Source organism: Nerophis lumbriciformis, linkage group LG20, assembly GCF_033978685.3.
Source record: "Nerophis lumbriciformis linkage group LG20, RoL_Nlum_v2.1, whole genome shotgun sequence".
NCBI classification, from domain to species: Eukaryota; Metazoa; Chordata; class Actinopteri; order Syngnathiformes; family Syngnathidae; genus Nerophis; species Nerophis lumbriciformis.
In genome coordinates this window covers 30,498,928-30,511,282 of record NC_084567.2, presented here as the reverse complement: position 1 = coordinate 30,511,282, position 12,355 = coordinate 30,498,928, and the positions used below count along the sequence as shown (strand labels likewise).

The window sequence follows — 12,355 nt, the reverse complement described above, 5'->3', positions numbered from 1 at the left end:
TTTACAAACAGACGAGCGTGTTCGGCAGGGCACAATCACAGAGAACTTACAAACAGACACAGTGTGTAGGCAGAAAAGGGAGAACGGACGCATTTTGGCTTAAAAACTAACGATAAACAAGTATAACACTGAAACGCCTTCAGGAAGCGGTGCTTTAAGACTAGCTAGCTAGTGGCTAAAGTCCAGTCGCATTCGGCAGTGTTTTAGCTACTTCTAAATCACTAATTGTCAGGTTCAAACACTGGCGACATCTATTAAACAAGACAAAAAGCAAGGAATTAAACAGAGACAGAATTAAATTTAGCTCAATTGAGGAGAAACGGGTAGACACTGTACCCTTGCACAGTGTCGTCCCACGCTCTGACGAAAGATTGTACGCCTCTTCTTTTATTTGGACTTTCCCTGATTACATGGCAACAGCTGTTTCTAAGGGAGGGGGGTCGTAAACAGCCATCGCCTTTGGTTTCAAAACAGTTCAAAGAAAAGGTCGTAAAACAGTTCAAAGAAAAGGTGCCTGGAGGGAAGTCAGGCCTAGATCTCTATAAATCTTCCTGTGGATTACAATACATCAAATAAACCGACACACTCCATCCTACCCAGTGGAGTTTTACAAGCCTTTTGCTTGGTAGGATAAAAGACAGCTTTTGTCCTCTCGCAGGGCGAGCTGAACTCAATGTAACACAAAGATTTGTGATAACTTCGATACAATTATTCTGACACTAATCCTCGCCTCCATGGCAACAAATAAAGTAAGTTTCTTACAAGTATCATCCCTGCAGGACAAGGAATAGCTAAACATGCTTCACTACACACCGTAGCTCACCGGCATCAGAATGTAAACAAATGCCATTGGTGGATCTACACCTGCGTCCACTGTAATGATACCAAGTACAGGAGCGTATGTAGTTGATACTACTATGATTACGTCGATATTTTTTGGCATCACAACAGCTTCTTTCGTTTTTTTTAAATTCATATTATGTTTATAAACTCAGGAAATATGTCCCTGAACACATGAGGACTTTGAATATGACCAATGTATGACCCTGTAACGACTTGGTATCGGATTGATACCCAAATTTGTGGTATCATCCAAAACTAATGTAAAGCATCCAAACAACAGAAGAATAAATGATTATTACATTTTAACAAAAGTGTAGATAGAACATTTTAAAAGAGAAAGTAAGCAGATATTAACAATAAATGAACAAGTAGATTAATAATTAATTCTCTACCACTTGTCCTTAATAATTTTGACAAAATAATAGAATGATAAATGACACAATATGTTACTGTATATGTTAGCAGACTAAATTAGGAGCCTTTGTTTGTTTACTTACTAATGTATGTTCACTATTTTATTTAAGGACAAACTTGCAATAAGAAACATATGTTTAATGTACTCTAAGATTTTGTGTTAAAATAAAGCCAATAATGGACTTTTTTGTGGTCCCCTTTATTTAGAAAAGTATCAAAATAATTTTGGTAACGGTACCAAAATATTGGTATGGGGACAACACTAATACACACACACACACAGATGTTTGTATACTATAACTTTGTAAACGTGACAGGACATGCTTTAATAATTCTGGGTCAAGAAAATGTAAATCACATCATGAGATTTTAATTAAAATATCTCATTAATACTGCTAAATAGACAATCGTTCTGTACAACTACTATAGTCTGATGTTGCAATCCTTCTGTTTGAACAGAATGTGCTTTTTTGGTCACGGATAAATGTAGGTCGGCACATAAACGTGATACTAAAATGAAATGGAAAGTTTAACAAACATTTTAAAGCAATAATGAAGTATAATACTACATACAACCAGCGATTAGGTCTAATTTTTGAGGGAATCCTCAGTAGACTATTATTTCAATAAAACACACAGAAACATGTTTTAGCGCTGTCGGTGCAGTGATCATAACATAACTACATATATGTCACATTATATTGTACGGTCCCGAAAGAGTTACTGCTGCAAGGGGTTCTGGGTATTTGTTCTGTTGTGTTTATGTTGTGTTACGGTGCGGATGTTCTCCCGAAATGTGCATGTCAATCTTGTTTGGTGTGGGTTCACAAGTGGCGCATATTTGTAACAGTGTTCAAGTTGTTTATACGGCCACCCTCAGGGTGACCTGTATGGCTGTTGACCAAGTATGCTTGGCATTCACTTGTGTGTGTGAAAAGCCGTAGATATTATGTGACTGGGCCGGCACGCAAAGGCAGTGCCTTTAAGTGCCTTTAACATGACATCATCGCGCCAAGTGCATGCTCTTTCAGTCAATTAGTGCGCATATATACAGCCCGGGCCCCGGACAAATTTTTCTCATTTTAATTTTGAGGAATTTATCTGAATGTGCATGAACTATTTATGTTCAAAATTGTTTGAAATGTTAAATGTTTAAATATTAACTGTCAGTTTACTGTACGGTGCCAACTGTACTACTATATGAGTACGTATTTTCTATTGTTTCATTGAAAATAAAACAGCAAAGTCCATTTGTCTGTCATCTGTTTTAATTATGAGACACAATTGTGTCAAAATCATGATTTTTTTTTTTCATGCTTGAAATAAGAAATTATTACTTTAAAAAAGTAGTTTTTTACTTGTGAGTGTTGATGACACAGCTTTGCAACATTTTATATTCTAGTTTCAAGCATGTTTTACTCAATATAGGTCATACAATCTCAGCAACAAGCTGTAATATCTTACTGAGATCATTTAGGACCAAAACCCTTAAAAAAAGTAAAACACTCTAACATAAAATCTGCTTGGTGAGAAGAATTATCTTATCAGACAGAAAATAAGCAAATATCACCCTTATTTGAGATATTTAAAGGGGAACATTATCACCAGACCTATGTAAGCGTCAATATATACCTTGATGTTGCAGAAAAAAGACCATATATTTTTTTAACCGATTTCCGAACTCTAAATGGGTGAATTTTGGCGAATTAAACGCCTTTCTATTATTCGCTCTCGGAGCGATGACGTCACATCGGGAAGCAATCCGCCATTTTCTCAAACACATTACAAACACCGAGTCAAATCAGCTCTGTTATTTTCCGTTTTTTCGACTGTTTTCTGTACCTTGGAGACATCATGCCTCGTCAGTGTGTTGTCGGAGGGTGTAACAACACGAACAGGGACGGATTCAAGTTGCACCAGTGGCCCAAAGATGCGAAAGTGGCAAGAAATTGGACGTTTGTTCCGCACACTTTACCGACGAAAGCTATGCTACGACAGGGATGGCAAGAATGTGTGGATATCCTGCGACACTCAAAGCAGATGCATTTCCATCGATAAAGTCAAAGAAATCTGCCGCCAGACCCCCATTGAATCTGCCGGAGTGTGTGAGCAATTCAGGGACAAAGGACCTCGGTAGCACGGCAAGCAATGGCGGCAGTTTGTTCCCGCAGACGAGCGAGCTAAACCCCCTGGATGTCTTGGCTCACATCAACTCCAAAACTGGACGGATCAGCTTTCAGGAAAAGAGGGCGGATGAGGGTATGTCTACAGAATATATTAATTGATGAAAATTGGGCTGTCTGCACTCTCAAAGTGCATGTTGTTGCCAAATGTATTTCATATGCTGTAAACCTAGTTCATAGATGTTAGTTTCCTTTAATGCCAAACAAACACATACCAATCGTTGGTTAGAAGGCGATCGCCGAATTCGTCCTCGCTTTCTCCCGTGTCTCTGGCTGTCGTGTCGTTTTCGTCGGTTTCGCTTGCATACGGTTCAAACCGATATGGCTCAATAGCTTCAGTTTCTTCTTCAATTTCTTTTCGCTACCTGCCTCCACACTACAACCATCCGTTTCAATACATTCGTAATCTGTTGAATCGCTTAAGCCGCTGAAATCCGAGTCTGAATCCGAGCTAATGTCGCTATAGCTTGCTGTTCTATCCGCCATGTTTGTTTGTGTTGGCTTCACTATGTGACGTCACAGGAAAATGGACGGGTGTATATAACGATGGTTAAAATCAGGCACTTTGAAGCTTTTTTTTAGGGATATTGCGAGATGGGTAAAATTTTGAAAAAAACTTCGAAAAATATAATAAGCCACTGGGAACTGATTTTTAATGATTTTAACCATTCTGAAATTGTGATAATGTTCCCCTTTAATCTTACTAAGATTTCAGTTTTTGCAGTGTTTATCGCAAAAGTTTTAGATCTTTGAGTTCAACTCGTGAAAAAAATGGGAGCAAAAACCAAAGTGTTGCGTTTATATTTTTGTTCAGTGTAGCATCAGACTAACTGACCACGTGACCTCAGGCTTTTCTTACTTATTTGATTTCATTCACAGCTTTGATTTACTTTCAGATTCCATTTCCTGCGAACAAGCTCCCTCCTCCATGTCTACTGAAGAAGAAGAACACCTTGAAAACAGGTGTGTGTTATAGGATATTCTCATCTTTTCCAGCATAAGGACTTGATTAAATTACATTAAACATTTTATTTGTATTAATGCAGTGAAGAAAGACGAGCTTCTTGTTCAACGATCGCACTTGATGATGCCTTGCCACCAGTCGCCAGAAGCCTGTCAGACACAGATATTGATGTCCATTTGGTATGAAAATCAACAATATACACGTCTTTATTACGCACATGAACTAGAAGACACACACACACACACACATATATATATATATATATATATACATACAGTACAAGCCAAAAGTTGGGCCACACCTTCTTTATTTTCATGACTATTTACATTGTACATTGTCACTGAAGGCATCAAAACTATGAATGAACACATGTGCAGTTATGTACTTAACAAAAAAAAAGGTGAAATAACTGAAAACATGTTTTATATTGTAGTTTCTTCAAAACAGCAACCCTTCGCTCCGATTACTTTTTCGCACACTCTTGGCATTCTCTCGATGAGCTTCAAGAGGTAGTCACCTGCAATGGTTTTCACTTCGCAGGTGTCATAGTTTTGATGCCTTCAGTGACAATCTACAAGGTAAATAGTCTTGAAAATTAAGAATACGCATTGAAATGAGAAGGTGTGTCCAAATATATATATATATATATATATATATACATACACTATATTGCCAAAAGTATTTGGCCACCCATCCAAATGATCAGAATCAGGAGTCCTAATCACTTGGCCCGGGCCACAGGTGTATAAAATCAAGCACCAAAACATTTTGGACAATTCCATGCTCCCAACCTTGTGGGAACAGTTTGGAGCGGGGCCCCTTCCTCCTCCAACATGACTGTGCACCAGTGCACAAAGCAAGGTTACATAAAGACATGGATGACAGAGTCTGGTGTGGATGAACTTGACTGGCCTGCACAGAGTCCTGACCTGAACCCGATAGAACACCTTTGGGATGAATCAGAACGGAGCCTTCTCGACCAACATCAGTGTATGACCTCACCAGTGCGCTTTTGGAAGAATGGTGGGAAAATTCCTGTAAACACACTCCGCAACCTTGTGGACAGCCTTCCCAGAAGAGTTGAAGCTGTAATAGCTGCAAAAGGTGGACCCACATCATATTGAACCCTATGGGTTAGGAATGGGATGGCACTTGAAGTTCATATGTGAGTCAAGGCAGGTGGCCAAATACTTTGGGCAATATAGTGTATATATACATGTATACATATATACACACATATATATACACATTTATACATATACATACATATACAGGTAAAAGCCAGTAAATTAGAATATTTTGAAAAACTTGATTTATTTCAGTAATTGCATTCAAAAGGTGTAACTTGTACATTATATTTATTCATTGCACACAGACTGATGCATTCAAATGTTTATTTCATTTAATTTTGATGATTTGAAGTGGCAACAAATGAAAATCCAAAATTCCGTGTGTCACAAAATTAGAATATTACTTAAGGCTAATACAAAAAAGGGATTTTTAGAAATGTTGGCCAACTGAAAAGTATGAAAATGAAAAATATGAGCATGTACAATACTCAATACTTGGTTGGAGCTCCTTTTGCCTCAATTACTGCGTTAATGCGGCGTGGCATGGAGTCGATGAGTTTCTGGCACTGCTCAGGTGTTATGAGAGCCCAGGTTGCTCTGATAGTGGCCTTCAACTCTTCTGCGTTTTTGGGTCTGGCATTCTGCATCTTCCTTTTCACAATACCCCACAGATTTTCTATGGGGCTAAGGTCAGGGGAGTTGGCGGGCCAATTTAGAACAGAAATACCATGGTCCGTAAACCAGGCACGGGTAGATTTTGCGCTATGTGCAGGCGCCAAGTCCTGTTGGAACTTGAAATCTCCATCTCCATAGAGCAGGTCAGCAGCAGGAAGCATGAAGTGCTCTAAAACTTGCTGGTAGACGGCTGCGTTGACCCTGGATCTCAGGAAACAGAGTGGACCGACACCAGCAGATGACATGGCACCCCAAACCATCACTGATGGTGGAAACTTTACACTAGACTTCAGGCAACGTGGATCCTGTGCCTCTCCTGTCTTCCTCCAGACTCTGGGACCTCGATTTCCAAAGGAAACGCAAAATTTGCATGGTTGGGTGATGGTTTGGGGTGCCATGTCATCTGCTGGTGTCGGTCCACTCTGTTTCCTGAGATCCAGGGTCAACGCAGCCGTCTACCAGCAAGTTTTAGAGCACTTCATGCTTCCTGCTGCTGACCTGCTCTATGGAGATGGAGATTTCAAGTTCCAACAGGACTTGGCGCCTGCACATAGCGCAAAATCTACCCGTGCCTGGTTTACGGACCATGGTATTTCTGTTCTAAATTGGCCCGCCAACTCCCCTGACCTTAGCCCCATAGAAAACCTGTGGGGTATTGTGAAAAGGAAGATGCAGAATGCCAGACCCAAAAACGCAGAAGAGTTGAAGGCCACTATCAGAGCAACCTGGGCTCTCATAACACCTGAGCAGTGCCAGAAACTCATCGACTCCATGCCACGCCGCATTAACGCAGTAATTGAGGCAAAAGGAGCTCCAACCAAGTATTGAGTATTGTACATGCTCATATTTTTCATTTTCATACTTTTCAGTTGGCCAACATTTCTAAAAATCCCTTTTTTGTATTAGCCTTAAGTAATATTCTAATTTTGTGACACACGGAATTTTGGATTTTCATTTGTTGCCACTTCAAATCATCTAAATTAAATGAAATAAACATTTGAATGCATCAGTCTGTGTGCAATGAATAAATATAATGTACAAGTTACACCTTTTGAATGCAATTACTGAAATAAATCAAGTTTTTCAAAATATTCTAATTTACTGGCTTTTACCTGTATACACGTATATGCATATACAAACATACATACATACTAGGGATGTCCGATAATGGCTTTTTGCCGATATCCGATATTCCGATATTGTCTAACTCTTTAATTACCGATACCTATATCAACCGATATATGCAGTCGTGGAATTAACACATTATTATGCCTAATTTGGACAACCAGGTATGGTGAAGATAAGGTACTTTTTTTTTTTAAATAATAAAATAAAATAAGATAAATAAATTAAAAACATTTTCTGTAATAAAAAAGAAAGTAAAACAATATAAAAACAGTTTCATAGAAACTAGTAATTAATGAAAATGAGTCAAATTAACTGTTAAAGGTTAGTACTATTAGTGGACCAGCAGCACGCACAATCATGTGTGCTTACGGACTGTATCCCTTGCAGACTGTATTGATATATATTGATATATAATGTAGGAACCAGAATATTAATAACAGAAAGAAACAACCCTTTTGTGTGAATGAGTGTAAATGGGGGAGGAAGGTTTTTTGGGTTGGTGCACTAATTGTAAGTGTACCTGTGTTTTTTATGTTGATTTAATAAAAAATTAAAAAATAATAACCAATACCGATAATAAAAAAAACGATACCGATAATTTCCGATATTACATTTTAACGCATTTATCGGGCGATAATATCGCCTTGTGTTTTTTATGTTGATTTAATAAAATTTTTTAAAAAATAACCGATACCGATAATAAAAAAAAACATACCGATAATTTCCGATATTACATTTTAACGCATTTATCGGCCGATAATATCGGCAGGCCGATAATATCGGACATCCCTAATACATACATATGTATATATATACATACATACCTATATATACACATATACATATATATACACATATATAAATATACACACACACATATATACTGTATATATATATATATATATATATATATATATGTATATATATATATATATATATATATATATATATATATATATATATATATATATATATATATATATATATATATATATATATATATGCATATTTAAAATGTAAATCACAATCAAATCAAGGATGCATTGTGGTAAAAACTTTTTTTTTTTTACATATTTTGCTTCCTTTATTGACATTTGGCGGGGTTTTGTAGTGAGCTGACGACGATGCCGGACGTGTTCCTGGAAGACATTCCTTTCAACGGACCTCTGACCTCCCACTCTTGCACACATTAACACGCGATACTGTGTGACAAAACGGAGTAGAGAAAATACTCAAGATGCTGACTCGACTTGAAATCATTAGAGACTTGCAGTGTCTTGTACTACACTAAACTCAAATGCACATACACGTTGGGTGTAACACAACACAATATATTACAACACATTACAAAACAGGGCGGGACAGCACGGGGGTTAGTGCATGTGCTTCACAATACAAAGGTCCTGGGTTCGATCCCCAGGCTTGGGATCTTTCTGTGGGGTGTTTGCATGTTCTCCCCCGTGACTGTGTGGGTTCCTTCCGGGTACTTCCTCCCACCTACAAAAACATGCACCTGGGTATAGATGATTGGCAACACTAAATTGGCCCTAGTATGTGAATGTGAGTCTAGCTGTGTTGGCCCTGCGATGAGATGGCGACTTGTCCAGGGTGTACCCCGCCTTCCGCCCGAATGCAGCTGAGATAGGCTCCAGCACCCCCCTGTGACGCCGAAAGTGGTAAAAAAAATGGATGGATGGGCGTTACAAGACAATAACAACATGTTACATTATGATGCAATACAATACAATAACAAGGCTTTTCAGTTTCCTGCACACGTTGATAATAATTTAAGAAAACTCATATTTTCTGATCAGTGGCTGGATCACTGTGCATAGGTTTTGTCAGTATTTAATTTATTTTCTTGCCTTGGAGTTGTTGCTAAATCAAAGATTTAGATATAAATATATATATCCTGCATCATTTCTGAAATGAATCAATCTATATGTTAATGTGTTAGAAATGGCTTTAAAAAGTGAGGTTTTCACATTCTTTAGTTAAAGTCTCTGTTTCACAATCAAAATGTTCTGCTTTCATTTAGAAGTCTGTGTAATTTTCATATTATAATGTTTTATGTCTAATAAAAGATTATTGACATATTGTCTTTTATTTTGTTCTGCTGCCCTTTGCTGTTTCCTGTTATTTCTTTCAGACTCTTCCTACCTGAGTCCTCTGCGGCGCCACAAGACACACCTGAGGCACATTTCTTTCTTTTGTTCTTTTCGTTCCGCTCGCCACACCTTGCCAACGCGTGTCTTTATACAACATTAAGTTTGTTTTTTCAAATATGTGTTGACTTCAGATCACTTTTTGTTTTGCACTTATGGCTTTTTTACTCTGCTTTGGTCTGCAAAAGCTACTCAGCACTTTACAAAAAGTCAGTGTTCAAAAACAAGAAAAAAAAAAATAAAAAATTAGGGGTATTTTATTTGAACTAAGCAAAATAATCTGCCAATAGAACAAGAAAATTTGGCTTGTCAAGACTTTCCAAAACAAGTAAAATTAGCTAATCTCAATGAACCCAAAAATACCTTAAAATAAGTATATTCTCACTAATAACAACTGTAGTACTATATGAGTACGTATTTTCTATTGTTTCATTGAAAATAAAACAGCAAAGTCCATTTGGCTGTCATATGTTTTAATATGAGACACAATTGTGTCAGTTATGATTTATTTTTTTTCATGCTTGAAATAAGACATTATTACTTTAAAATAGTAGTTTTATACTTGTGAGTGTTGCTGACGCAGCTTTGCAACAGTTGATATTCTACAAACCCCGTTTCCATATGAGTTGGGAAATTGTGTTAGATGTAAATATAAACGGAATACAATGATTTGCAAATCATTTTCAACCCATATTCAGTTGAATGCACTACAAAGACAAGATATTTGATGTTCAAACTGATAAGCATTTTTTTTTTTTTGCAAATAATCATTAACTTTAGAATTTGATGCCAGCAACACGTGCCAAAGTAGTTGGGAAAGGGCATGTTCACCACTGTGTTACATGGCCTTTCCTTTTAACAACACTCAGTAAACGTTTGGGAACTGAGGAGACACATTTTTAAGTTTCTCAGGTGGAATTCTTTCCCATTCTTGCTTGATGTACAGCTTAAGTTGTTCAACAGTCCGGGGGTCTCCGTTGTGGTATTTTAGGCTTCGTAATAAGCCACACATTTTCAATGGGAGACAGGTCTGGACTACAGGCAGGCCAGTCTAGTACCCGCACTCTTGAAGCCACGTTGATGTAACACGTGGCTTGGCATTGTCTTGCTGAAATAAGCAGGGGCGTCCATGGTAACATTGCTTGGATGGCAACATCTGTTGTTCCGAAACCTGTATGTACCTTTCAGCATTAATGGTGCTTTCACAGATGTGTAAGTTACCAATGTCTTGGGCACTAATACACCCCCATACCATCACACATGCTGGTTTTTCAACTTTGCGCCTATAACAATCCGGATGGTTCTTTTCCTCTTTGGTCCGGAGGACACGACGTCCACAGCTTCCAAAAACAATTTGAAATGTGGACTCGTCAGACCACAGAACACTTTTCCACTTTGTATCAGTCCATCTTAGATGAGCTCAGGCCCAGCGAAGCCGACGGCGTTTCTGGGTGTTGTTGATAAACGGTTTTCGCCTTGCATAGGAGAGTTTTAACTTGCACTTACAGATGTAGCGACCAACTGTAGTTACTGACAGTGGGTTTCTGAAGTGTTCCTGAGCCCATGTGGCGATATCCTTTACACACTGATGTCGCTTGTTGATGCAGTACAGCCTGAGGGATCGAAGGTCACGGGCTTAGCTGCTTACGTGCAGTGATTTCTCCAGATTCTCTGAACCCTTTGATGATATTATGGACCGTAGATGGTGAAATCCCTAAATTCCTTGCAATAGCTGGTTGAGAAAGGTTTTTCTTAAACTGTTCAACAATTTGCTCACGCATTTGTTGACAAAGTGGTGACCCTCGCCACATCCTTGTTTGTGAATGACTGAGCATTTCATGGAATCTACTTTTATACCCAATCATGGCACCCACCTGTTCCCAATTTTCCTGCTCACCTGTGGGATGTTCCAAATAAGTGTTTGATGAGCATTCCTCAACTTTATCAGTATTTATTGCCACCTTTCCCAACTTCTTAGTCATGTGTTGCTGGCATCAAATTCTAAAGTTAATGATTACTTGCAACAAAAAAAAATGTTTATCAGTTTAAACATCAAATATGTTGTCTTTGTAGCATATTCAACTGAATATGTGTTGAAAAATATTTGCAAATCATTGTATTCCGTTTATATTTACATCTAACACAATTTCCCAACTCATATGGAAACGGGGTTTGTAGTTTCTAACATGTTTTACTCAATATAGGTCATCAAATCTCAGCAACAAGCTGTAATACCACCTACTCAGTGGCCTAGTGGTTAGAGTGTCCGCCCTGAGATCGGTAGGTTGTGGGTTCAAACCCCGGCCGAGTCAAACCAAAGACTATAAAAATGGGACCCATTACCTCCCTGCTTGGCACTCAGTATCAAGGGTTGGAATTGGGGGTTAAATCACCAAAAATGATTCCCGGGCGCGGCCACCGCTGCTGCCCACTGCTCCCCTCACCTCCCAGGGGGTGATCAAGGGTGATGGGTTAAATGCAGAGAATAATTTCGCCACACCTAGTGTGTGTGTGACAATCATTGGTACTTTAACTTTAACTTTTTAACTTTAATATCTTACTGAGATCATTTAGGACCAAAACCCTTAAAACAAGAAAAACACTAACACATGGGTGTCAAATTCTGGCCCGTCCGGGACGCTATGAGGGGGGGGGGGGATTTGGAGTTAGCGGGGGTGTATATTGTAGCGTCCCGGAAGAGTTAATGCTGCAAAGGGTTCTGGGTATTTGTTCTGTTGTGTTTATGTTGTGTTACTGTGCGGATGTTCTCCCAAAATGTGTTTGTCATTCTTGTTTGGTGTGGATTCACAGTGTGGCGTGTATTTCTAACAATGTTAAAGTTGCTTTTACAGCCACTCTCAGTGTAAACTGTATGGCTGTTGATGAAGTATGCTTTGCGTTTACAAATGTGTG

At 38.4% G+C, this 12,355-nt stretch overlaps 1 protein-coding gene across 2 annotated transcripts in view; it reads left to right on the top strand.

Moving 5' to 3' along the window:
- The window catches only part of LOC133619635 (phosphatidylinositol 4-phosphate 5-kinase type-1 beta-like), a 52,209-nt gene extending 43,440 nt beyond the window's left edge, over nucleotides 1-8,769 (top strand). Inside the window, exons 13-15 of one of the 2 annotated variants that reach the window (XM_061980782.2) lie at nucleotides 4,337-4,403; nucleotides 4,487-4,583; nucleotides 8,389-8,769. In XM_061980782.2, coding sequence (XP_061836766.1) covers nucleotides 4,337-4,403; nucleotides 4,487-4,583; nucleotides 8,389-8,391 — 167 coding nt within the window. In that variant the 3' untranslated portion in view covers nucleotides 8,392-8,769. Of the gene's footprint in view, nucleotides 1-4,336; nucleotides 4,404-4,486; nucleotides 4,590-8,388 lie in introns of those variants that run through there. The other variant, XM_061980781.2, reaches the window with a different exon arrangement.
- Nucleotides 8,770-12,355: the final 3,586 nt, after the last annotated feature.